The 24592-nt window shown below is 41.0% G+C and overlaps 1 protein-coding gene and 1 long non-coding RNA gene across 10 annotated transcripts in view; one reads left to right on the top strand and one right to left on the bottom strand.

The window, feature by feature from the left end:
• Positions 1–23705, bottom strand: LOC142088824 (uncharacterized). 6 transcript variants are annotated; one of them, XR_012676026.1, is made up of 8 exons: positions 23571–23705; positions 19257–19339; positions 17788–17935; positions 11705–11834; positions 11405–11547; positions 1788–1855; positions 1193–1262; positions 1–209 (listed from the first exon to the last, which is right to left on the bottom strand). It is a non-coding gene; the product is annotated as an uncharacterized LOC142088824 (long non-coding RNA). The 6 variants fall into 6 exon arrangements; XR_012676023.1 differs by having other exon boundaries at positions 1788–1847; positions 23571–23661; XR_012676022.1 differs by lacking the exons at positions 1–209; positions 23571–23705 and adding exons at positions 548–723; positions 23469–23568 and having other exon boundaries at positions 1788–1847.
• Positions 23706–23798: 93 nt separating this feature from the next.
• Positions 23799–24592, top strand: part of LOC142088820 (S-phase kinase-associated protein 1) — a 43723-nt gene continuing 42929 nt past the window's right edge. For 2 of the 4 annotated variants that reach the window (XR_012676017.1, XR_012676018.1), the window contains exon 1: positions 23845–24106. Coding sequence is in view for 2 of the 4 variants with exons in the window: in XM_075164571.1 (XP_075020672.1) it covers positions 24005–24106 (102 nt within the window). In the remaining 2 variants the exon portion in view is untranslated. Of the gene's footprint in view, positions 24107–24592 lie in introns of all 4 variants that reach the window. The other 2 variants (XM_075164571.1, XM_075164572.1) reach the window with 2 other exon arrangements.

The raw sequence follows: 24592 nt of genomic DNA, 5'->3' as shown, positions 1-24592 counted from the left end.
TGTTAAACCTCATGCAGTTGGCCTCAGCCCATCGATCCAGCCTGTCCAGTTAAAACTTTTGTCCTTCCATGAAGAAATAAAACCAGATGAAGGTGTACGAGAACCTTGCCCAAGTGGGAGGGGAAGTTACGGAACAGCAATGAAGTGCAAGCACGAGGACACGGGACAGACAGCGGCCATTAAAATATTGTATAAGAAATCAGAAAAATCTGTTAACAAAACCACAATAAGAGACATAAAGTTTCTACAGGTTAGCAGCTTTAAATGTGTAAAACAAGAGGGAAATGGCTTGAAAATTAGACCTGCATCATTGCCAGGGTATGTGGTGACTTGGGCAGGCTGCTTTGGGCACAAAATAACGTGAAAACAAATTGTTTCTACAATACTTTGCTGCCAAATTAAAATGAGCATCTAAAGTAAATTTAAAAAGACAAAGTTTGGAAATGATGTTGACAAAAGCAATCCCTGTTTAAACTAAGCAGCGGAAGAATATGTGTGAGTTCTGCTGAGTTGCTAATTACCCTGACTGGGAGTGTTGTTGCTGTACTCAGCACAGCAGAGGGAAAGCAGAACTGGCTGAAAGGCTTCCCCTCCTGCTTCTGCAATTCAAAGGTCAGCCTTGCAGCTCACGCTGTGTCCTGCTCCAGCTTCCCCAGGTGGCCTTTTTTGTGGATTACATCACTTCGCTTTGGCTCTCTTCCCAGGATCCTCAGTGCACATTGGCTACAAAAGGGGCGGTGTATTTATTATACCAGTTCTGTGCCATCCCTAAGCAGAAGAGGGGTTATCTACAAATACTTCCTCGCAAAGATATTTCAGCATTGTTATGGTGCAGTGGGGAGATCTCCCCTAAAAGCTTAGTGGTAATATTTCAGTTTAGACGTACATCCGTGAAAGGGCTCCAAGAATTTTAGCCTGGACATAGGTCATGTTGGATTTTCTTCTAGCCAGAGATACCAGCTGACTCTGATTTAATGGAACTTCTGCAAAGTAGGGGAACAATGACTTGTAGTCAGATTACAAGGTTATAAATTTGGATACTTTTATGCTGTATATTCAGCCCACTTCCACTCTTTGCAGTAACTGGATGTTTTAAAAATGTAGTTCTTATCTATTTTTAATTAGGCATAATGGCATATTTTGCCATATGGGTCCCTCAACTTCTCTCGGTTAGTGCATGCGGAGGCCTTACCTCTAAATGCAGACTGATGTCCTGGGTCTTGGTGGCATTAAGGAGATGTGGTACCACAGAGACTGGAGCCCTCAATTTAAAAAAAAAAAATTATGGTAATTAAAAGGACAGATACCTTTGTACTGAGTTAAAACTAGCTTGGTTTTAACCTAAAGCTGCTTCAAAATATCAACAGATAGGAATGTAAAAGTTAAATGGTAAATGGACTTCAATGTGAAATGGTACATGTTTTTAGTGTGATTCTTTTAATATGTGAGTTCTTATCTATGATTTATTAGTATAAATAGAACACATTCAAGAGGATATTTTTTAAGCTAGTGAGAAGAGCTGCTCATTTCTTTAGTTAAGCAAATGATGTTCTTGTTACCACCCTTTTAAAGAGGAGGTCTATATGAATTGAAATAGAAAGTCATGGTAGAAAGTGTTTTTATTCTTTTACCAACAGCGATTTCATCATGAGAATATTGTCAACATGATTCATGTATTTAGGCAGAAAAAAAAGACTTCACTTGGTGTTTGAATTTATCGATCATACAATTCTAGATGAGCTCCAGCATTATTGCCATGGATTGGATAACAAAAGGCTTAAAAATACCTTTTCCAGTTACTCCAAGCAATCGAGTTCAACCTTCACAACAATGACGTAAGAACTCACCTGAAAGACTGAACATAAATAAAATGTTATCACTTTCAGATCACACCTCTTTTTTTTTTTAGTGTTTTGTCATACAGATATTGAAAGTTTTAATTCTTTATTGAGAAAAAGGTTTTGTTTCATAATAATAGTTTAAGGCTTCCAATTGGCTTGAAATGATCTGCAGAACTGAAACGAGACATCGGACTAGATGATCGGAGGAGTACTTGGGTAGTATTAGTACTACTGCAGAGTATTTGGACCCATCTCTGAAATTCTGAAATCTAAAAATATTCAGTACTTTACCCAGCCCACTGCGTTACTGCCTTAGCAGCTGTCTTCCCTGCCTTTGCAGTAGCTTGCTTATCCTTCCCTACTCCCTCCTTGTCCTTCTCCTCCGTGCTGTTTCATCTCTTTTAATCACTTTTCGTTTGTCCTGCTGCTGATGGGTGGGGTTCTGTGCAGAAATCTGCACTGTACTGTGCAGCAGACCTGCTCTCTTTCGCTCATCACCTACATTAAACAGTTTCTAATTGTAGTAATATCGGGACATTGATGACTTTGGGAAATGAGGGCATGGTGTGCCTCATAGAGTCAATTCTGAAGTAGCAGGAAGGTTTTTTTCAGTCCATGCTTTCATGCCTTGAGAACTGCCTTTTTTAAAAACAAACAGAACCCATTTCTTATTAAATGGATTTAGGGTTCTTTTGTTGTTGTGGGTCAAAGACACCATTACGCTCTGGTTCCAGATTCAGTGAAAGCAGTGCAAGGTTTATCTTTAAATACAGTACTGTTATTGTATAAGCCAAACATTACTAATTTTTTTTTTAATTCCCTAGAAGATGGTAATCTATGTTATTCCTAGTTAACCTGTGCCCGTTTGCCCTGCAGATGATTTTCCGTATTATCCATAACGAAAATGTCCAGTAGTGTTGGTGCTGAGCCCCTGTGATGATCAATGACAAGGGTTGTCTGAAGAGCCCTAAGGAGCAGTGCAAGAGAAGATGCTGCAAAACTGAGGAAAGAAAGATGTGGAACTTTGGAGATGTAGCACACGTGGTTATCAACATGGTGTTAGGTTTTTTCCAAGTGTGTAATTAATTCCCACTTAAGATTTTAATCTGTATTTTATAAAATTCTGTTATTGTCCACCTACTATTATGAAATTCCGTAGAGGAGGTTTGGAATTGCGGAGAGGAGTGATAATTCCTGTCTGTATGCTCTCATTCATGCTGTCAGATATTGATTACTATTATTCTTAGTAATAATAATAACAACAGTACACTGCAGTAGTTATTCTGGCAGTGTTGAACTATAAACATGGAGGTAAATAGCTTTTTAACAAGCCGGGATAATTCCTTTATTCTCAAACCTCAAATATAGTTTATAGAGCAGAATGAGTCAGCAGGAAGGATCTGCTTTTACATATCCTTCTTCTCTGAGAGGAAGCACAGAGGAATACAGCAGTGTTGTGTAGTTGGATTCATTTCAGTTTTGAAGATACCAGGCTTTTTGATGAGGTATTTGTAATGTATTTTAGCCATCCCCATGTGGATAGAAGAATAAGAATATGCTATACAGCCTTTATATGTTTTAACCAGCTGATTTATTATCTATTCATAATGTCCTTTTTGTCAACCTCTTCTTCAGAGTATTTTATAAAGAGCCCAGGATTTTCAGGGATGGTACTTCCTGAAGTCCAGCATCCTAAAAATGCAAGGAAAAGGTTTCCCCAGCTCACTGCCTTACTGGAGATGCTATTTCCTATTAGAAACCCCATTCAGTTACAGCTTGTCGCCCTAACTCGCATGAGGAGTTCAATGGGTTTAATTGGGATGTCCACACATGCAGAATGTGGCTCATCAGAAATTGCTAATGAGAGAAGTTGGGATTTTCAGAAATGCCAAGGAGATCCAGGAGTGTAAGTGCCAGTCCACAGTTTCATAAGCATTTAAGTTAATTTAAATTCACCGATGTTATAATTACTATATTCACTGAGATGCAGTTGCAGACACTAATGGTTTAAAAAAAAATGTGTTCTGTTCAGACATCGAATCTTGTTTCCCCTGATGTCAGTGGGAATGGGAATGGATTTAGGTTTTGCCATTTCCATTAAGCAAAATCAAAAATCCAATAGGCAATTTCCTGTCATAAAAAGATCTGAGAGAGCAGATGGAGGAAGAATAATCTAATTGAGCTGCATTTTCTTTTTTACTAGCTTGCTCTATTTCATTTTTAAGAGCATACCTAAAATGACTTCTTCCACAAAGACAGCTTGTTCATTAAGTCTTAAAATAAATGGCAAGCAAAAAGCTCTTTTACAAATCCAGAATGCTAGAGGTGATACCAGGCATTTCTAATAACCTATTAACACCACGAAAACTCAAACAAAAAATGATAAAGCACTCTGTTGAGTAAAGACCAGTGAAGCTTTCGCCAGCAGCAGGCTTTTCTCACTCATTCTTTCTCTGGCAATAGAAAATGCAGTTGCTGCAGAGAAATGAAGGATCTCATTCATTCGTGGGGAACGGGGAAAAGGAAAGACCAGGGGCCAAACTTTCCTCCCGCAGCTGAATTACAGCATTGGAGAGGGTTTACTCCTTCCCTCTCTGCTTCTGTTATGTCCTTCCAAATCTCTGATAGTTGTAGTGGGAAATGTGTTCAAATCTCCAGAGTCATTGTTTTTGTTGATGATGGGTTGACTTTGTGTTACAGATATATTTTCAGAAGGTGTTAAGTTATGACAACTAAGTTTAATACTTAAAATGAAATGGAGCTTTGAAGTGTATGAGAAAAGAAAGGGAAAGCAGTTTATCCATTAAGGCTACTTTGATTCCTCAGAAGTCTTTGTAACCCTTCAAAATCCTTTCACAAACATTTCAAGAGCTTCCAGGAGGATTTATTTTATTTTGTTGTAGTGTGTTTATTCATGTTTCTTTTAGGTTTCCCGTGTTTAAGAGGCATCACACAGAGACAGCGTAGAGGGACATTATAAAGTGACCCACTTCGGAAGTGGCCACAATCACCTCGCTGTGGTAGCTGGAAGCGAAATGGAAATGGAGAGAAGGAGGATGTTCTTTCAGAATTAGGACATGATACAGGAAGCCGATCTCCTCCTATGCATTTAGAGGGGTATTAGCCCATCTATTTCAGACATCTGATTTATTTGTTCAGGTTAGAAGAGTCTGTTTTTCATCCAAACAGTCAATGGAGAGAAGCAGAGATTTTCGGTAAATGCTTCACATCACCCCAATTAGGCAATACTTAAACCCTGAAATCAGACATTCTAAACTGCTTATGGAAGAATGTCTCTGTTGGCATAGGCATCCTACCTTTCTCACCTGGGTCTTTTAATTTAAGAAGCTCCAGACAGGCAGTCTTAAAGTTGGGCAGTATCCCTCCAGTATGCAGAAGAGGGAAGTATGAATGTGGGATACGGAGCGGATACAGCAACATCAGCTCTGGAAGCACTGCTGGCAGAGAGCCTGAATCCACCGTTGTATCTTCTGATACGCTCAGAGAAGACGTTACGTGTTGGAGGAAGAATCTGTAGTCAGAGATGCTGCGTCTTCCTGGCTGGCCAGAAGATCTAAGTTGATGATCTTATGGTACCCTATTCCATGCTCAAAAACTGCATGACTGTAAGAACTCTGTTCGTGCATTTGAATCACATCCACAGAAGCGTAAAGGGTAGGGCAGCACAAGTAAATGCAATTTGGAAATAAAGATATAGGGACAGATCATTGGCTATAGAGAGAAAGGGGCAGTATGGGAGGTGAAAAAGCCTTGAGTCACTGTATAGTTGCCACAGCTAGTCTGATAGTTCATTCATAACCCCTATCTAACAAATTAGAGGAGTATTTTGGGACAGTCCTCCGCCAGCAGAGTGCTCCTGAAGGGAATATTTTCTCTAGTATAATTTAGATAAAACTCTGGGGCCCTTACCTATCCTAGAACTGAGAGCTAAAATAATAACTCACCTTCCACCCACCCGCTGTACCAATTCAGAAAGATGAGCCAAAAAACATGAACTAGGTTACACAGCAACAGAATAAGATCCAGACATCCTAGATGTTACTGAAGTAGGTGCAATCAAAAAAAAATTATGAGACAATTTAAGTAGAGAATAGACACCAAATAGCACTAGATGGAAAGATTCTTAATAACCTAATGATATGAATTTATGAATAACGTAATGAAATGAACAGATATAAATTTGTAACTATATGCACACTGGTAAACTAGCCAGTCCTGTAGACTGGAAACTGTCCTCAGTTTGTGTGTCTGTGACATTCAGAGGAGCCTGAATATGTCCCAAAAGGTCCCCGAAAGCCTGTATTTCCCTAAAGTTCTATAAGATCTCTCACAAAACTTTAATTACATGTTCTCCTACACAAGAGTGGATTCAGAGACACTGGCAAAGTCTTCACTGTGCTGGGCCTGCTGCTCAAGACGGCATAAATTTATCATGGAAAAGCACCAGATCTGGTCCTTTGCAGAGTGAGGAAAAATCACATGTGAACAGTGAAGAAAAACCATTTTGCTGCCACCCAGACAGAGGCTGAGTAAAGCAAACTCCCCAGTCAAAATAGCAGATAACATGCACTCACCCTTTAACGTATAAAGAAAGGCCAACGGGTTATGGTAGCTTAAGAAATGCAATTTCTAGTTCATAACTTGAACGCTTGGCTTGGCCACAAAGAGGTTTTTACAAGAACCTCCATAGAGCACTTTGTATAAAACTTTTAAAAATGTTCAACATTTTTCTTTATGACATACTGAGGGCATCATGGTGTGATACAGCATTAAGCATTGTTTTGGAGTGATTTCTCCAAAAATTACCATTCGCTTCATCTGTGTTGCGCTGAGCCCGCCAGCCAGCAGGTGTGGCTGTGGAGCCTTTTGAAATCCACGGGATTTCTTTCATCAGTCCAGAGGCTGCGGAGAGATGTCATCGCTGTACCCACTTCTAACAAGGACGTAATAACGCTGCATGCTTGCCTTCACCCTCGGGAATCCCAGGGTAACTGTAAACATGAGTGCCATATGTACAGGTGTCTTTTATGCAGACGTTAACATCGGTATTTTTTACTGCAAAGGACTTGAAACTATCGGTTGTGTCCTTCGCTGACAAGCTCCATTTTTAATGTATACGATTGGCATTATCCTTGGAACTACTCATGAGGTATTTGGGTCTTTGAGTTGTTAAGTAACAGATTTACTTTAGATGCTGGCATATAATTTTAAGAGGAAAATATTCTTTAATATAACTTAAAAGACCATTTCACTTTTTGCTATCAGATTCTTACCAGCCAAGTTCTTACAAGAAACAAAATTAAATTCTCCTTCGAAGCACAGAGGGAATAACAAAGATGTAGAACTACTAAAAGATGAGAAGTGCTGTTTTTAATGCATGTCAGAATGGTCCAGGATTTGGGAAGGTGAGAACTGCTTTTCTTAAAGTATTTATTGCTGCATAAAATTTTTATTGTAATTACAACACACTGGTGCTGGATTAGCTGTGTGTCTTCAGGGGGTTGAATCTAATCAGTACCATTGCAGTGGAAAACTGAATGTTGATTTTGAGGGAGAAGTATTTCCAAAATAAAACGGAACAGTTAACAGATTTTTAATCTGCTGTCTTGTATTTTGATGTTTTAGACTGGACCTCAGTTCAGTGGTTCATTTGCATTTAACAAAACAATTGAGCACATATTCAACTACAAGTGCACTGGATTCAAGCACACGCTTACCCGCTTTTATAGCAGGATGACTGGACTGTAGGTTTAAGCACACTGCTGAACTAGAGACTACACACCTCTAGCTAAAGTGCAGGGGGGAAAAATGCATGCAGGATCCAACCTCAAAGACCTCTCGTGTTGATACTTCCCTACTTTTCCTAATGGTGTTCGTATTTTACAGGTGGTTTTAAACACCAGCATTAAACACTTCTTCACTTGTTAAAGGATCTTCCAGTTAGGGAATATGGGACATCCTTTGGGGATCTGTGCATTATTACGGAATATTTCTCTTGCAGATCATCATCTGCTATTTCATTCCAGGTATGTTAAGAAAACGCTGGACTGAGTGTTCCAGATGATGTTTTGTCATCATTTCCAAAAATAAAAGAAAGTAAATGAAGATTGTACAAAACCAGTCATGATTGTGGAGTCAGCAATTGCTGAGCTGACTTACACTTGGAATAACAGTCAGTAAAAAAAACAACAAAACTTGGCTCATAAAAATTTCCTGAACTGGAACAGCCAACAGGATTATTTTTAGTTCAGGTTTTAGCGTTTTATCATTTAAAGGGAAAACAGTTGCGAGATGAAAAACATTACGTACAGTTTGAACAAAAGGTATTTTCTTATGTGCTAAACTTTAAATAACAGATTTTTATGGGGTCCAGTTTCTCAACTACCTCTGTTTCTTAAGTTTTCCAGCCCCAGCATCATTAACAAAAACAAAGCTAATGTGAAAAAGTGAGAAGGGACATTTTAGCCAAAAGCTACTTTTGGTGTACTTTTATGGTGGTGTGAGGAGATGCTAGAGTTAGTGGTCTACCATTGCCCAGGAAACCCCTTTACTCCTAAACAGTGATTATAGGCTGTAGCTTGGCGAGCAGGATGACAGGCATGAAGGATTTTAAAATATTTATTTAATATTTTTTATTATTAAATATCTAGTATTTAAATATTCACTGTGAAATTACCTATTTAGACTTCATAGAGTCTAATTTTATATCTGTTTATTCTGTATAATTAGAAGCCATATTTAGCTTTGGCTACAGCCTTTTATCCCAACAACTAAACATGTTTCATCTACAAGTGTTCTGAAACTTTACTTCAAAATTGTTTCAAAAGAAATATTCCGTACAGCTTGATTAATGTTTCTTTTGGCAGCAGCGCTGCCTTAGGCAGCCCAAAGTCATGTTGTTTGTTTCCAGTCCCACATCGTTCCCTAAGCTGTGCTGGCGTAATTGCATGTGGTGTTGCGCAGTGAACCCGGTCAAGGACTTGATCTTGACTGAAATAACCTGACCAAAGATGGTTATTTTGAACTTGGTTCCCTTTCCTGCATGGCAGCCTCAGGAAGATGCGGTGGCACCAGTGAGACAGTAGCCTGGGAAGGGAAGAGGGAGAGGGGCACAGGGAAAAGAGGGGCTGCCTCATCCAGGACATGAAACTGCAGCCCCGGCTTTACAAACTGAAACCCCCTACAATGACTTTGGCCCGTTCAGTATCTAAAGAAAAAATAATAAAAAAAAGTAATTGCATAGCTATGATACTATAGTTGTGTTTTAATTATGTTTCTCCAGTATCCATGTCTAAATTAACTGAATGTACTATAAATTAATGATATGCTACAGGGATTAGTATACATAGATAACACATGAGGAATCTGCATAATAACGTCAGATTACGGAAAACATGCAAACATGCATCTCTCAGAGGAAAATCTACTTAGAGAACATAAATTACAAACAAAAAAAACCTTAACAGAAAATTAATAGGTATTTTATAGTTATCTTGCTGTTTTCTGTTACCAGCCCTGATTGATGATGGGTCTGCAGCAAGATGAACAGTTACTCATTAACAGCGTGATTCAAGAGGCCAAGTATCCTTGATTGTTGGTATTCACTGGGTGTGAACTGCGGATAAATTACCTGCAGAGGCGGTAAAAGAAGCTGGAACTAGAAAAATACTAGTGGAGGTTTCTGGGGCTCTCTTGTCGATCCTGTATTTTTTGGGAGAAGCAATTTCTGCCTGATCATTACATTATCTGGTATTGTGAGGTGTCTGTAAAGTATTTGAAGAATCTTGCTGAGCAGCAAAGCTAATACAATAAGGAAACTGGATGAGTTCATGAGCGGCGAAGTCTAGAAGCCTTTGTTTATCATAGGAATTAGGAAGCAAATTCCAATTCCTATTGTGATAAATTTACCTATTTATTGTCACAGACTTAAAATTTTTCATTAGCTTTCCTCTGTTGCATTTTCCAGGTGATGCCAATAGAAAGAAAAAAAAGTACAGACACCCCAAGCTAGATAGTAGTACGTGGCAGAAAGCTATGAAAAGTCTGGAATGTTAAAAAATAAAGAACCCTATTTTTATGTTTAAGTTTCAAATAAATATTTATTTTATTATACGGCTTTATAGTAACTACTTAAATTCAGCAATTACAATATAAAATCTTGAAATATGAACAGACTTTTGGATAACATTTCATGGCAACAAAAAGTCACACCATCAAAATGAGTATGGTTTGGGCACATCTTAATTTCTTCCTACTTAGTTTTGCATTGTTCATTAAACTTAAGCATCAGGATGGTGCAGCCCTTCCGATTTTGCTCTCTGGCCTGTGCTTTGCTGCCAGCCTGTTTATGCAGGAGCGATGCCCCTGCTGTGGCAGGATTAATGAATCGTTGACTGACAGATACTAAATGTAACAGCTGCTTTTATGGGTTATCACCTGTGGGCGTGAAAAAGCCGCACTGGCCCTCGGAAGAAAGCAGATTTACTGTAGATAAACCTTTAATGACATCACCTGGGTGTAACCAACACTTCAGAATGCTTCATAAATTTTTAAGTATTTGTAAAGTTTATATCCTACACATGGCTCGTCCTTGCTAACACTAGGCTAGTACAGCTCCATGCCCTGCGCTCAAAGACTGGGACAATTAGAAAAGATTACATCGAGATTTAGATGCTAGGCTGTTTTTAAAATGTCTTCCTCTCCTAACGCGTTTTCCCATATAATCCTATCTAAAAATTTATTTTGAGGGCTTGGGGTAAGTAGGGAACTGGGGCCTTAAAGTCACCAAATCCAGAAAAAGCTTACATGGGCTAAGGGTTAGAGTTAGAACTCAGAAAAGCAGATTTCATTCACTGCATCCCAGCTCAGGAAATGGAAGAGCATACCTTAACAATCCCAGAAAGAAAAACATTATCTATGAGGCTCAAAAAAAAAAAAAAGATGTGAAAGGGAGACAGAGCTCGCAAATCCTCCAAGAATAAATAATAAAATATTTTCCATTTAAAGTGGCCAACCGGATCTGACACTAGCCTAGAAGACGTCTGGATTGTGTTCCTTCTTTGCTGTGCTGAGATGGTTTGGGGTAAATAATCTCATTGCTGAACACATCAGATTCCTCTTCCGTGAAGTGGTATTGACTTTGCAAAGCCCACTGAGAGTTACTGATAGAAAATGCTGTGCTGGAGTTGGTATTAAAATTTGACGTTTTTCCCATAAAAGACTGGTCTTTGAATTCTTTTAGAAATGTCCTCAGTTTGTTTAGATACAAATAATTATCACGTTTTAAAAGAGTAGTCAGAGAAGACCTTATAATCAACTAATCTCTGCTGTTAGATGCTTTGCCCCCTGGAAATTAGTAATTATTTGTCTATATGCTGTATGCCTCCCATCGCTCTATGGAATTAGCAAATATAACACCATTGAAAGGGGAAATCATAACACAAGCAAGACCTCCTTGCAGGAAGAAAAGTGGGGGAAAAAAAGGTGCTTCTGTGAGTAATATGGAAATAACTACTCGATTCAGAAATATCCATTGCACTTACTGATGCAGCTGAAGGCACGTCCAGATGGCAGCATCACCAGCCATGGGCTATGCAAGAGGGTCTAGCACAGTTAGACCAACCATGCAGCTCAAACAGTTCTGCTCTTTGCCATCAGTTTCTATCTGTTTGTTTTTAATGATTTTCTGCAGAGGAATGAATATTAAAATTATTAAATATTTTATTGCATAGATGGATAAATGTTTAAGAAACATGTCACAGCTGCTCAACTGCAGAAGTGTATTTTCCAAGAGAAAAGACTGATTTTCAGGGACTGTGTTAGACAAAGAGTACCTTACTTACATTGTGTTATTTTGAAGTGTTGCAAACAGCTCTCCTTGATTGTTGGTTGCAGGGTGTTAGTAAAAACTGTATTTCTTAAACCTCTGCTCAACGGCATTCTTTAGATTCAATGGAGAAGAAGTTGCACCAGCTGTTGAAACAAAATAGTTATTTTCCTAGTGTAAGTATTTTGGACTTATTGGTTAATTCTTTCCTTTGTTCTGTTGCATAGAAAGCTTACGCAGACTGTGATGAGACAAAATTACTTCAGATATACAAACATCCTCTCAAAATTCAGAACTCGAATCTTCTCTTGAGTCACTTGAATACAGCTGCTAATTATCTCATAGAATGTGTTTTGCTGCAGTTTGAAGAGCGTATGATGCCAAAGGAGAAACTGTTCAGTAATGCCATAGGCTTTATTTCAACTGTGTGAATGTTTCTCCAAACCAGAAGTCCCTACCTTTTTATAGGGAGGAAGGATAAGCTAATCGTTAAAGTAGGAAGTGAGAAACAGCCAGCACAGGAGACATTCCTCCACTGAGAGCTTATAGAGGAAGTATAGTGAAAGTTTTCCTTCCCTGACAAAGGGAAACAGGGAAAAGGGAGTGATGCGTCTTGTCTCATGCAGCGGTACGCGAAGAGTTAAGCACCACGTATCAGGTTCCCTGGCAAAACCCACTGCCATTAAAGCAATGTTCTGCTTTGTTCTGAGAGGTAGGATGTGTTATATTCTGAAATTATTAACCATCCTATTTTTCATTTCCATACAGCGGGTAGAGAAGCTTCAGTACGTCTGAAATGGTGTTTCAGTAGCTGAATGCTAAAAATTTGAAAACCTGTGATCTCAGTGAGAGATAAATATGTGCAGTTAATGAACGTATTATTCTTTCATTAAGTCCTAGAAGCAAATGCAGCATTACTGAAGACGGAAACAATTTTGTTGATATCACTGGAGTTGAACACACTTAAGCCAGAATGAAACATAAATGTCCACATAATCCTCTGTGACCTCTCAATTATTCCCACGCAGTGTAACAGTGATTTCACAGATTACACTGAAGGGAAGTGCAATTTAAACTTTCTATGGTATGTATGCTCGTCCCTTTAACTTTCTTATTCAGTAGTCATTGAGGAAAGTTAATCTGTAGTGTATTTTAGTTGGAGTAAGGGTTGCAGCAGAGACACTTGGGCCCATTGTAAGTCTTTGTGTTCTTTCTAGTACTATTTTCCATAATGATTTCATCCCTATCCCAGTGTCTGATTAATAGAGGAATAGCCTTTGTATGCAGAAGACAATGTATTGATTGCTAGCCATGGTGGAGCTGCGTGGGCGACGAGTATTATGTATCTACAGCTGGAGATTGCTGGAGTAAAGAATCACTAGTACAAAACATTTGCTGTAACTTTCCATGGATAAAAACCATTTCAGTAATAAAATACAGGATTCTGAAAATGTAGCTTAGACAAGCTTCACTCAAATATTTACAGTTAAGTATAAATATTTTCTGAGATTTAGGAAAACCTATCAGTGTCCAGCTGCTTATAAATTCATGCCTCTACTTTCGGATTTTCTTTTCCTGTCTTAACTATAGTAATTAAAATCCCTGTCTCGACAGAAATGAGAAAGTTTTTCTCTGAACTTTTGAAATTGGTTGCCATCCAGAGAGTAGCATCTTGATTCCTGGAACTGGAAAAACATTCATTGATTTTTACCAGTATCAATGTTTGGTTTGGATTGTCTGCCTTAACCCTACCTCTGAAATCACATCAAACCCAACCTCTCTTGTAACACCATTCTTAACACTAGACCAGCTAGCTTGTGCTTGTTAATATCTCTTTTTTAAACATAGGCAGTCAGATTACATTGTCTGCCTTTGGTATTACATAAAATCCACAGGTGTATAGTCAAAAAAAGGTTCACTGTAGGGTGGCATGTGAAATATATTGGCATGAAGAAACACCCTTTTTTAACTGGGTTGGTCATATGATTGGTATTTGGCAGAGACTCATAGCATGACTCAGTGAAATCTTTTTAACAGTGAAGCTTCTCATATAGTAAACATTCCCAAGCACTAGACTGTATAGTTTTATTTCACTGAAGTAAAATCCCATTATATTAAATTATAATGTGGAGACATTCTCTACATTAATTTAATGGATGCAGCTCTTCAAGTTCTCACCATCTGTTCCACCCTTTAATTACAAAAACAAAAAAGTACAATTCACAATCCCATCATAAAAAAAGAGGACTAGAAGTGATTCGGACGCACAGGTATGTATTATACTCAGACTGCCAGCATCTGTTACATACATGGTTTCACTTGACAGTAAGCTGTACTTTGTTGGTAGCACCCCTACTTTAAAAATATGTATGGGTAGTTTCAAGTGGATAAATGGTTAGTCACTCCCTTGCCTAGAAATCTTATTGTCCAATGCTGTGGTTCTGACGACATCTTAGATATAGCTGCTTTTCAGGATAAGTGAAATTACCTTTGTGCCTGCAAGCCATGGAACACTGCAGAATCTTTTGGGGCAAAAGAGGGTACAGAAATGCGGTAAGTGAAAAGCCACATTAGAGATACTCTTTGTCAGTATTTTTTAGAGACGCTATCCTCTTTAAAAGGAATATTTTTTTTTCTTCCAGATGATATGTAGAAAGCATTTACATTTAAAACAGATGAACAAAATGCAAGTATTTGCATTCAGTGACACTGCCCAGAAGCTTTTTCATTCACAGACATGAGAAAATAATGAGTTTGTTTACCTAATAGTTATGACTTTTCTGTTAAAGATACCTTATACTTTGAAGAAAGTGTATTTCAGTTTAAAAAATCTACTCATAAAACTAAGAAAATTAATAGTAGCTGTAACACTTCACAGGAGGGGAAGTGGGAGTTGAAATGGCCCTGAAAATCTTTAAACAGATACAAGAGCCATCTCCTGTCTCCTGATCTGTTCACCAGCCCGTGGTGCCTCCTGCTATACTGGTTTCATAGTACAGAGTAAGAGCAAGAGTTATTTTCTTGAACACAGAAGTGTATTAAATAGTCACATAAAACCAGAAGAACTCGTTTTGGAAGAAGTCAGCCCTATCTCAAGGCTACTGTAACGTACACACCTTTACTGTGGAAATTCTTTCACTTGGTATATTATCTACACATAAGTAATTCTTGAGAGATTTTGGTACATTTGCCTGACTGTCTCCAGTTGGACACTGTCAAAAAATTAGAGCAGTAGCAGCTGTACCAATAAAGTTTTTTTGACTACTAGAAGAATGAATATGAATGATTTTCCGCTGTAATAGATACCATTTTTTCAGGGAAGTGTAACTATAGTAAGGACAGAGAGGGCAATTTATGAAAACGTACATTGGGGGACTTCATTTAGAAACAGCTGCCACACAAGAATGGTAGGTTTAACACTTACGCTGTTGAGACTAATTTGTATTGTAGCTTTGGTGCCATGAAAGGTGCTGTTTCTGAAATAAACATTCTTCTGAGGAAGTTCCGCCAGGTTTTTGTAAGATTATTTTTGATAGTAAAACGTGAATCAAAATTAAACTGCAGTGTGCAGTGTCCCAAAGCACTGGGCCAGTGATTCCGTGACAAAGAGCCTCCCTTGTGAAGCTGGCAAGATTCTCCCTCTCATTCTGCGCGACTGAGATCAACCACTGTTGTAATAGACCCTGCATCGCCTCTCCACTCATTCAGTCCTCTAATAGATACACATTCATCATGGAACCGAAAAATTCTAATTGCTCAAGTTAATGACAGTTTTCTGAAACCAGTTCTTCTCTCTGATAATATACCTGATACCATTATTAATTATGGAGTAATTATTCATCCAATGAAAACAACAGTCATAATTTCATTGATCTTTTCCATTTGTAATCTGAGGAGGAAAACCACACTGGTGAAGTGTACAAATTAACATTATGCTTGTGCTAGATATGTACTCCTGAGAGTAAATCTCCGTGTACCATGGCAGCAAGCAAGGTTAGTACTAGCTCCTGTCTTTGAACACATAGAGACCGACAGCTTTTGGATGCACTTACTGCCTGTGAGTGAAATTCAGCTACTTATTCAGCCAACACAGCTCAAGTTCAGCATGCACTTGGGCAGCCCAGCACAAGGCCAGCTTTTAAGCCTGCAAACTTTTAGGATTCGTTGGCTTGGGCTTCCAACAGCTGGGTGTGTGTAGCATCTGTATGACAGACATGCAATAAAACATAGCATGGGGCTAACATGAGGAGAATGTTACTTGGCCAGTGAACGCACTCAGCAGTTATCACTAATGCTATATACATCAAGAAGGAAGTTAGACGCTGTCAGCAAGATCCCAGTTCCAGCTCAAATGCCGAGAGTTTTGGCATTACTATCTACCAGTGAGATTAACGGGTCACCCTTCATGGCCATTTCTCATTCTTTTGCCAAATGCGAGATTTTTATTAATCAAATTTATAACACTGTGTTTTTTATTTTCATGATATTTCTCTTATACACAACTTCTTCAGTGAGAAAAGCCTCTCAGTTTAGAATGACATTTCCAGAGCTTATGAGGTGCTGTGGATCATTTGGCTAAATCCAATTCAGTGAGGCTGAAAAGGGGGAAGAAAGGAAGTTATGCACAGGAAAAGGAATAGAGGAGAAGAGTGGTAATCAGGAAGAATGACGCTAGCTTTGATGCCAAAAAGACATCGATCAAGGAAGGGAGGTTACAGCATGCAATGAAATAGGAGTTAAAAAAATAAAATTTATTATTCAAATAGAAGAGATCAGGGTTTGTTGTTACTGTGATCACCAGGAGAGCTGGGGATTTTGTTACAGCTGAGGGGAGGTATCTAATGTTCTCAGGACTGACTGACCACTGCCTCTTCCCAACCATTTTTCATCCTTCCCAAGTCACATGAGTTCAATGGATATGATGAGAAAAGGTGAGGAAAGGTGACCCAGATCAGGACTAGAAGGGTAAATAGTCTTAGCTAGTAAAAACAGAGACAGTACTTTGCCTATGAACACAGCGTTACTAATGAGGAAGCTCAGGTTTATCAAGTGTAGCTCCATCCACCTAGGGATATTCTCTTTCCAAGTAATTTACCATTGTTATTTCATTTTGCATGTTTATATATTTACTATTATTACACTCACAAATATTTTGAATGTCACTGAGTTGGCATGACTAGTAGTTTCTGCTTAGGCAATATAGTATTACCAAGGATGCTTATGCTCGGGACTGAGGTGTGCTGACAATACATGACTTTATAATGCCAAACCTGAGTCAGTCCACACATTTTTATTTTCATTAATATCTTTATTTTCATCAGTATTAAACTGGCTCTCAAACTCCCCTCAAAAAAGAAGAGACGGTTCTATCTAGGCTCTGTATAACCCAGCTACAGTGGTGCAAATAATTTCAGGTTGCTACAGCATGTTCTTCCACTCCACCCTTAAAATAAGGCTTTTGGTGAGAACACTGTTATGTAAGGCTGCAAACGAGATCTGGAACAATAATAATTACCCAACTTGCCACCTATTTTTAATACCTAAGATGGAAGGCACTGAAATTCTGAATGATAATATTCAAAGAGCAAAGCACAGCAGTGAATCCACCTATTACAATGAAATCTGATTCAGTATTAGGTTAAAAATAAGGTCAGGTTATTATTTGTAACTAGCTATTACTAATAATGCACTTGTTAACCACAGTGAAGTGAAATCATGATCTAAGAATAAGTATGCCTGTGCAGTGAATATATCACGGTTCTCCTTTGTCCTTTAGCACATACACAAATAGATTTCAAAAGAAATTTCCCTCTCCAGTCTCTCTATTCAGAGGAAGCATTTAAGCAGCAGCCAGGACACAGCACTGCTTGGAACTCAGCTTGAGCTGATGCTGAGCTGGATGGCAAGGCAGCAGTTTAGCCAAGCCATCTTTGGCAGGTTGTGTGTACCTGTTTTGTCAGGCAAGACATCTGTGACATCTCCAAAACAACATGGATATTATATTAACACGTTTCCAGAAGTCATAGGTACTCCCCAACTGGGTTCATGCTTCCTTCACTACAAGATACTGGCAGTGCTATGAAGGAAACATATATTTACCTGGCAGGAGAGTGAGGGAGGAGTATCTCACATTTTCTTGCTGCAAACCTTTTTTGCAGTCTTTCTATAGCTTAACTCTCTAGTTGCTTGGCCCAGACAAAGGTCATTATGACAGTAACTGTGATGTATATAACTGAAGAGTAAATATCTGAAAAAAAAAAGCAATAGCTGTAACATGCAGAGAATCTCATTCATTCACTCAAATAAATAGGCTACAGAATGGCTACATCAGTTAGGTGTTGCCTGGCTTAAGTGTGACAGGACCTCCAGGACAAGACAAGAAGAAGAGGCACAGAATAAAGGTAAGAGTCCTACTTACTGGTTGAACTGCACTGTGTACTACTTTGCAAGGACACAGTTAAAGAGCAAAAATCTTTTAACAAGCATGGGCAAAACGTCTCGGAGAGCTCAGGCTTAATATCCTTAAGTCTGCAGGTATGGCACGTGGTCCTCCTGGATTTATAGGCATTTAATAGGATCGCAGTCTTGTTCCAAGGAAAATGATCCTCATTATGGTCCTGAAGCCTCCCCAGCTACATTAGCCAGCTGCCGCCTTTTGGATTAGTTACTGCATTTTGCCATAAGTCTATGCACCAAGAGGAGGAGAGAAAATAAATCCTGCAGAGGTTTTAGCCGTAATTCAGCCATCACATTGTGTTTGAGATTTCACAGAAGTGAGCAGTACAGCCCCTTGCTAAGATGTTGCGACTTGAAAAAGACCCACCTCTTACAAGTTCTACATTTTTCAGATTCCTAAAGCCAACCATATGAAAGCCAGAAACAGTGGTTTCTCCGTAGTGTGCTGGCACAAAAAGTGAAGATATACATCTATCCCATGCCTAACGCAGGAAACATTATGTAGGAATTGCCTGTATGAGGCATATGGGATGTGCCAAGTTTGTGTCATTTATAAAAATAAAAAAAAATCTCGGATCATATTATCTCCATGACAACTGCTCGTATGTATTAATAATTTGTTGTGTGCATAAACGTAGCTTATGGAAAACACTGAACAACAGGAGAGCTTTTCCAAAGAAAGTACTTGTAACATGAGCTATGCTGATCGGAGCACCACACCAGCAATCAGCAAGCCTAAAGCCTCCTGCACAAACTTAGCAGGACATTTCACAGATGTTTACATTATTTGTTTAAAAGGAAGGAATTTAAGCATGTGTCCAACTATCTATTGAATGGGGGTCTCTACTCTCTTGACTCTAAATGCTTCTGTCATGTTTGGCAAGTTAGTTAACTTCAGTATCTGTTTCCTCAAGGGGCTGAAATCATGTATTTGTCCATCTGGCAACGACAGTGATAGTATTTGTCCTGGCAGTGGTAGTATTTGTCAAGTGGACAAATGATTGGCCAGGAGGACCACGTGCCAAAAGATTAGAACTGTTCGATGATACGCAGCATTTTCAGAACTGAGGAGGAACGCAGCCATGTGCTCAGGTGCACAGTGATGTACCTACTTCACCAGTGTTCCTGCCCAGCCGGCCAGGAGACAGCGCCAGGCTGGATGCACAAGCTGGAAGCGGCATTCAGTGCCACACTCCTGGGGAGAAAGTAGGACATAAAATATTTGCAAAATATTGAAAACCTAATATTTGTAAATGAGCACTCTTTTCCTAGCTTTTTAGAGATTCTTGACTATGAAATATCTGTATCCATAGTGATTTGAAAATGTGATTTTCACAGTTACTTTGTAACAACTTCTTTCAATAGGACTGTACGCTTACTGCTTTCTCTACCACGCCAGAGTGAACCATGAACTAGCAAATTTCAAGTAATAAGTTTTGCGGTATATAAGGTGATTAATAATGAGATTCCACCCTTTACAGAAGCCATTTAATTGAACTTTTAAAGTGAGTAGGCCTCTGTTGATAGTGGTATTACTGATGTCACCGATTTTGTCATGCACTATGCGGACTCTGGAATGAGTCAAATATACAGAAATAATATTTGTTCATGCTGATGTAACACAAATATCTGACATAAATAGCTTCTCTTCTAGTTCCCATCTTTCGCAATCGTTCTACTAAAGATCACAAGATTTATCTGGCTTAATGGGACTATTAAGACACAAAACATACAACATTTTGTCTCAGTAAGTGGCCAGTATCTGAATATGTGAGAGATTATATGATGTATACTTCTGACTTCATCTGATCAGGTAAAGTCCCTTTCCCCATAGAGGCAGTTGACTTCTACACTGAAGTACCAGTGTCTATACTCTTTGCTTACAAAAAAATTTATTAATCAAAGAAGGCAGCCCTACATCAAAAGGTGGCAACTCATTATTACAATATTGCATGGCCTTTTAATTCTGCATTTAGTATTAAAACACCATAGCAACAGACACTTCAGACATGCATTGACAGCTAATTTAGAGCCAGTAAAATATTCAGAGAGAGATGTGTGAAGAAAACTAATCTACATGTTCGTTACTCTACAATGCTTAATCAACACTACATTCGCATAGTTGTACGATGCGATGCCCAGCAATATAAATCTGCCTAGTTTAAACACTGACTGATGTCTCTAATACTACAATGGAAATTTTGGTGTTACTGCGGTAACCGATAAGATTATTGCAATTGCTACACACACGTCAATGAGTTTGAGATTCATTTCAGACCGTTACAGAATTAGTTGGCACTATAGGTGGTTTTCCAAAAAAGCTGAATAACCTACCAACTCAACATGTGTGAACATAAGTGCAGCCAGCTTGAATAGTTAACCTTCTTAAGGAATGCGGTACATATGAAACACCTGTCACTGACTCAAGTGCTAGGATCGTGTACAGCACTATGGACTACCCCTGACTCATCACGGCAGCCACACCCCGTCCATCTCCTTAGTTACGAACCACAGGCACACAAAAGCCTGGCATATATTCACATACTAAAGACGAAGTATTATTACTGCCATCTCACAATTCACAGTTTCATCTTATCTGAAGTACTGACAAACCCCCAGCTTATGCAACACAGCAGGTATTCTTTCATTATGTTGTTCTCCTTTGAAGGCTCAGGTAACTATCTAAGAAAGAAGAGAAAAGCTACCGTGATTCTCTAAACTATTGATTATGACTCTCAAGCATGAAGGAGGAATGAGATCTGACTTCTGATCCACACATAGACTATTTGAAACAATATGAGGATAAAATACAGAGCTAATGCTTGGGATGGAGATGGAAACCAAAATTTTCCCCTTCTCTGTGAGTGTCCAGATAACTGAATCCTGAATTTCCCGTGCTGAGTCCTGAATTCTCTCCTAGTCAATGGCATGGCTTCAGCCGCAAGCAGGGAGTGCTGAATCACCTACCCCTTCCAAAGTGGGGTTTGTCCTGGCAGTTAAGAGCTATGGCTGAGTCTTTTCAAACAAAAAGGGTTCCTTTTTGCGAGCACTTTAACACTATTCTCCTGTGAACCAACGGTGGGTTTGGGAACCATCACGCTTGCTCTAAAGACAGCAGCGATCATTATTACAGTCTATAAGGAACCCTGTCTAATCCACGCTAGCTGTGCTTTCCCCACACCTATCAGATAAAACATGACAGGACTTCGGTTGTAGTTTCATAAACAAATAAGCCAGGTTAATAGTTTCCTGCTGCTGAGGTTTTATTTCAGCTCTCACTCTATCTTTCCTGTTCCAGAAACACAGCAGGCAATGCAGTCCTGCCCCGTTTTGAGCACTAGGATCAGAACCCTGCACACCCTCTTTTTCAGCTGATAACCCAAATCAAGGCCCTGCCTTCAGCTGAAGGCTGGACCAGACGATCTCCACAGCTCCCTTCCAACCTGGCCCCTTCTGTGATCGTGACCCCATGCATCTCCTCCCATGCCAGCTCAAACCACTTCTACACTCAATAAGGAGGTGGACAAGGGTAGAGATGCAGCAAAGAACACTTTTTCAAGTAGATCAGGTTTTTTTGAACTCTCATTTTTGCTGGCAACAGAGGGGGAATAACGTTGAGAGGGGACTGCCACCACTGCCCTCGTTCTGTCAGCCTACAGTGACCACCTCCCAAGAGCAGAGAACACCTTGTTCTGGACCATAGTTGGACTCTGACAAGCTGCTGAAGCACTCATTTCTCTCGAGACTGAGGCACAGAGCAGCAAAATTACATGGTTCAGATTTTTCTGAATGTTGTGGAAAATAAGTAAAAAATAACAGTAATTAGTTAATTTTTGTAGACAGAAGCATAATTAACTGCAAGATTGACACCATGAGGAATTCAAAGATGTAATCTACTTGAGTTTCACCAAGAATTTCACTATCTGTATGGAAAATACAGAGCTAAATGTGGTGTTAAAACATCTTACTATGCCAGAAGGTCAACAGTTATTAGCGAAAATAAACTTTAGCTTGGCAAGTTACACAAGAGATGATGGTATTGCTTCATGTTCTTTGCATTTATTTGTTCAAGATTATTTTGGGAGTATTAAGGAAGATGTGCTACAAAGTAAATTCTTGACACCTATCATTTTTCAATGAATAACACTTTTCCTTCTACAACTTCAAATACAAAACTAAGAACATCTGAAGATAGAGACCTACATAAAAAGTGCAAAAACATTCTGGAAGAAAAACAAAACACCTGAGTTAGGTCATTCAAACAAACTGATGTCTACTAGGAGCACATGACACCAAGAAACCGAGACTGACCTATGAAAGCAAACATTCTTTTTCCCTTGCTCACTATGTAATTGTTAATTTGCTTCAATAGTAGGCAAAGAATTTAACAATTTAGACCGTGTATTAGGCAAACCCTGACCGAGACAATTAGGAAAAGTCCTTTTTGATTTGATAATTTCAACAGGGTACATTTTGTCCAAATTTTGACCCATTTAAGTGAAAGAATATTTTTTTTTTACTGATCATTTCATGTCTTTTGGAAGTTATTTACAGGAAATCTTGCATTAACAAATAGCTCTATAATTTAAAATGCAAATTGCAATAAAATACATAATCCATTACAGATCACACATGCAGGTTTCTTTCATTCCTTTTTATTGCATCTTATTAGTCTCTCTCTTACTGACATTTTTTCCTTTAGGTAGAAAGCAAGTGTCCAAGTACATGAAGGTAGTGAGGTCTAGTTTCCTGTATTTTGCTGAAAGCTTATACTGCACCTCACTTATTCTCTCTTAAAAGGTCATAATAAACCCAAGTCTTCCGAGAACTCTTTCAGTATAAATTGTTTTAAAGAAAAGAAATGCAATGCAGCATTTTTAATCTAAGCACTACATGGTGGCACAACCGAGATAGTATTTAACATTCTTGAGCTGAAAAGATTTATTTCCAAGTACCTCGTTCCCAGAGGGACACGGTAATCGTGCTCAGCACTACGGGGAGAAGCACAAACACTGCGAAGCCAGACGAAGCGATTACAAACAACACCCCCTCGACCCCCAGCAGACATTTGGCAGGCCGGGCGCCCTGTCCAGTCTGTGCCCCTCGAGGAGCCGGCGCTCAGCACACCGGGGACAGGCCGCCTCGCTGCCCTCACGGCTCTCCCGGGCAGGAGGGGCAGGCACCTCCATGCCAGACCGATGACAGCGGTCCCCTCACAGCAGCGCCCTTTGCTCCCGCCTCAGGGCTGCGGGCGGGCGGGGCTGCGCCGCCCCCCTCAAGCAAAGCCCCACTGAGCTCCCAGCAGCACCGCTCGTCTCACGCACCATCGGCCCAGCGGACCGGGACGCGACACCGCGCCTCACCCACCGGGCGGGAAACACCGTTCCCGACAGCCCCCTCCCGCGCATGCGCCAGCAGCCCCTCACCCGCAGAGCGCAAGCGCCGCCGCCTCATCCGCCCCCGCCGCTTTGTGCCGCGCGGGGCCGCGCAGGCGCAGACGCCTCTCGGCTCCGTCCCGCCGCCGCCGTCCTGCCGGTCAGGCTGGTCCTGTCCGGCCCGGGCCAGCGCGCACGCGCGGTCCCGCCCAGAGACTGCGCATGCGCCGTTACCTCCCATGGCGTCTCCCTCCCCCTCCCCGTAGTGGAAGCCGAGGCGGTGACGTCAGGAGCGGCGGCCATTACACGGTCTGGTGCGAGGGAGCGGGCGGCAGAGCTGCAGCAGCGGAGAGCGCCGCGCCGGCCGCCCGACTCGCAGCGCTCCGGGCCGCTTCTCCTGCCGCGTCGCGGCCGCCGCTGCCAGCGCGGATCGCAGGGGCCTCCGGGGTGGTGCGGCAGCAGCCGGTGAGGAGGGGGAGAGCGGGATGGAGGAGAAGGTCTTCACCAAGGAGCTCGACCAGTGGGTGGAGCAGCTCAACGAGTGCAAGCAGCTCTCCGAGGGGCAGGTGAAGAGCCTCTGCGAGAAGGTGAGGGACGGCGAGCGGGCGGCGGCGGGGCCGCTCCCCGCCGGCGGGTGAGGGGCTGCGGGGAGGCGGTGGGGGCAGGGGCCGGCTCGTTGCGGGGAGGCGGCGCCCGGTGGAGGAAGCCGGCGGGGCCGGGGCGGCCGCTCGGCGGGAAGACGAGCGGCCGCGGAACCGGGGAAAGGTGCTGCCGGGCGGGGGTGGCGCCTCTGCGCCGGGTAGGCGGAGGGTCTGCAGGCGGGACGCGGGAAGAGGCGGTGGGGCGAGGGAGCCGGCGGGCCGGGGCCTCTCTTGGGCGGCTCCGCGGGACTGGCTGGCTCCCGACTCGCCGGCGGGGGTAGCGGGCTGGGGAGCCGGGCGAGCCGCGGCCCCTCCGCGGGCGGGTCTGCGCCCCCTCTTGCTGCGCTGGGATCCTGGCTCCGCCTCCCGCCTTTTCATCGCCTCCTAAAATGGCGTCGCTGCCGGGATTCTCGGGAGAGACCCCCGAGCGCG

Source organism: Calonectris borealis, chromosome 15 (assembly GCF_964195595.1).
Source record: "Calonectris borealis chromosome 15, bCalBor7.hap1.2, whole genome shotgun sequence".
Lineage (NCBI taxonomy): Eukaryota > Metazoa > Chordata > Aves > Procellariiformes > Procellariidae > Calonectris > Calonectris borealis.
The sequence above is the reverse complement of the archived record's forward strand: the minus strand, read 5'-3'. Positions and strand labels throughout refer to the sequence as shown.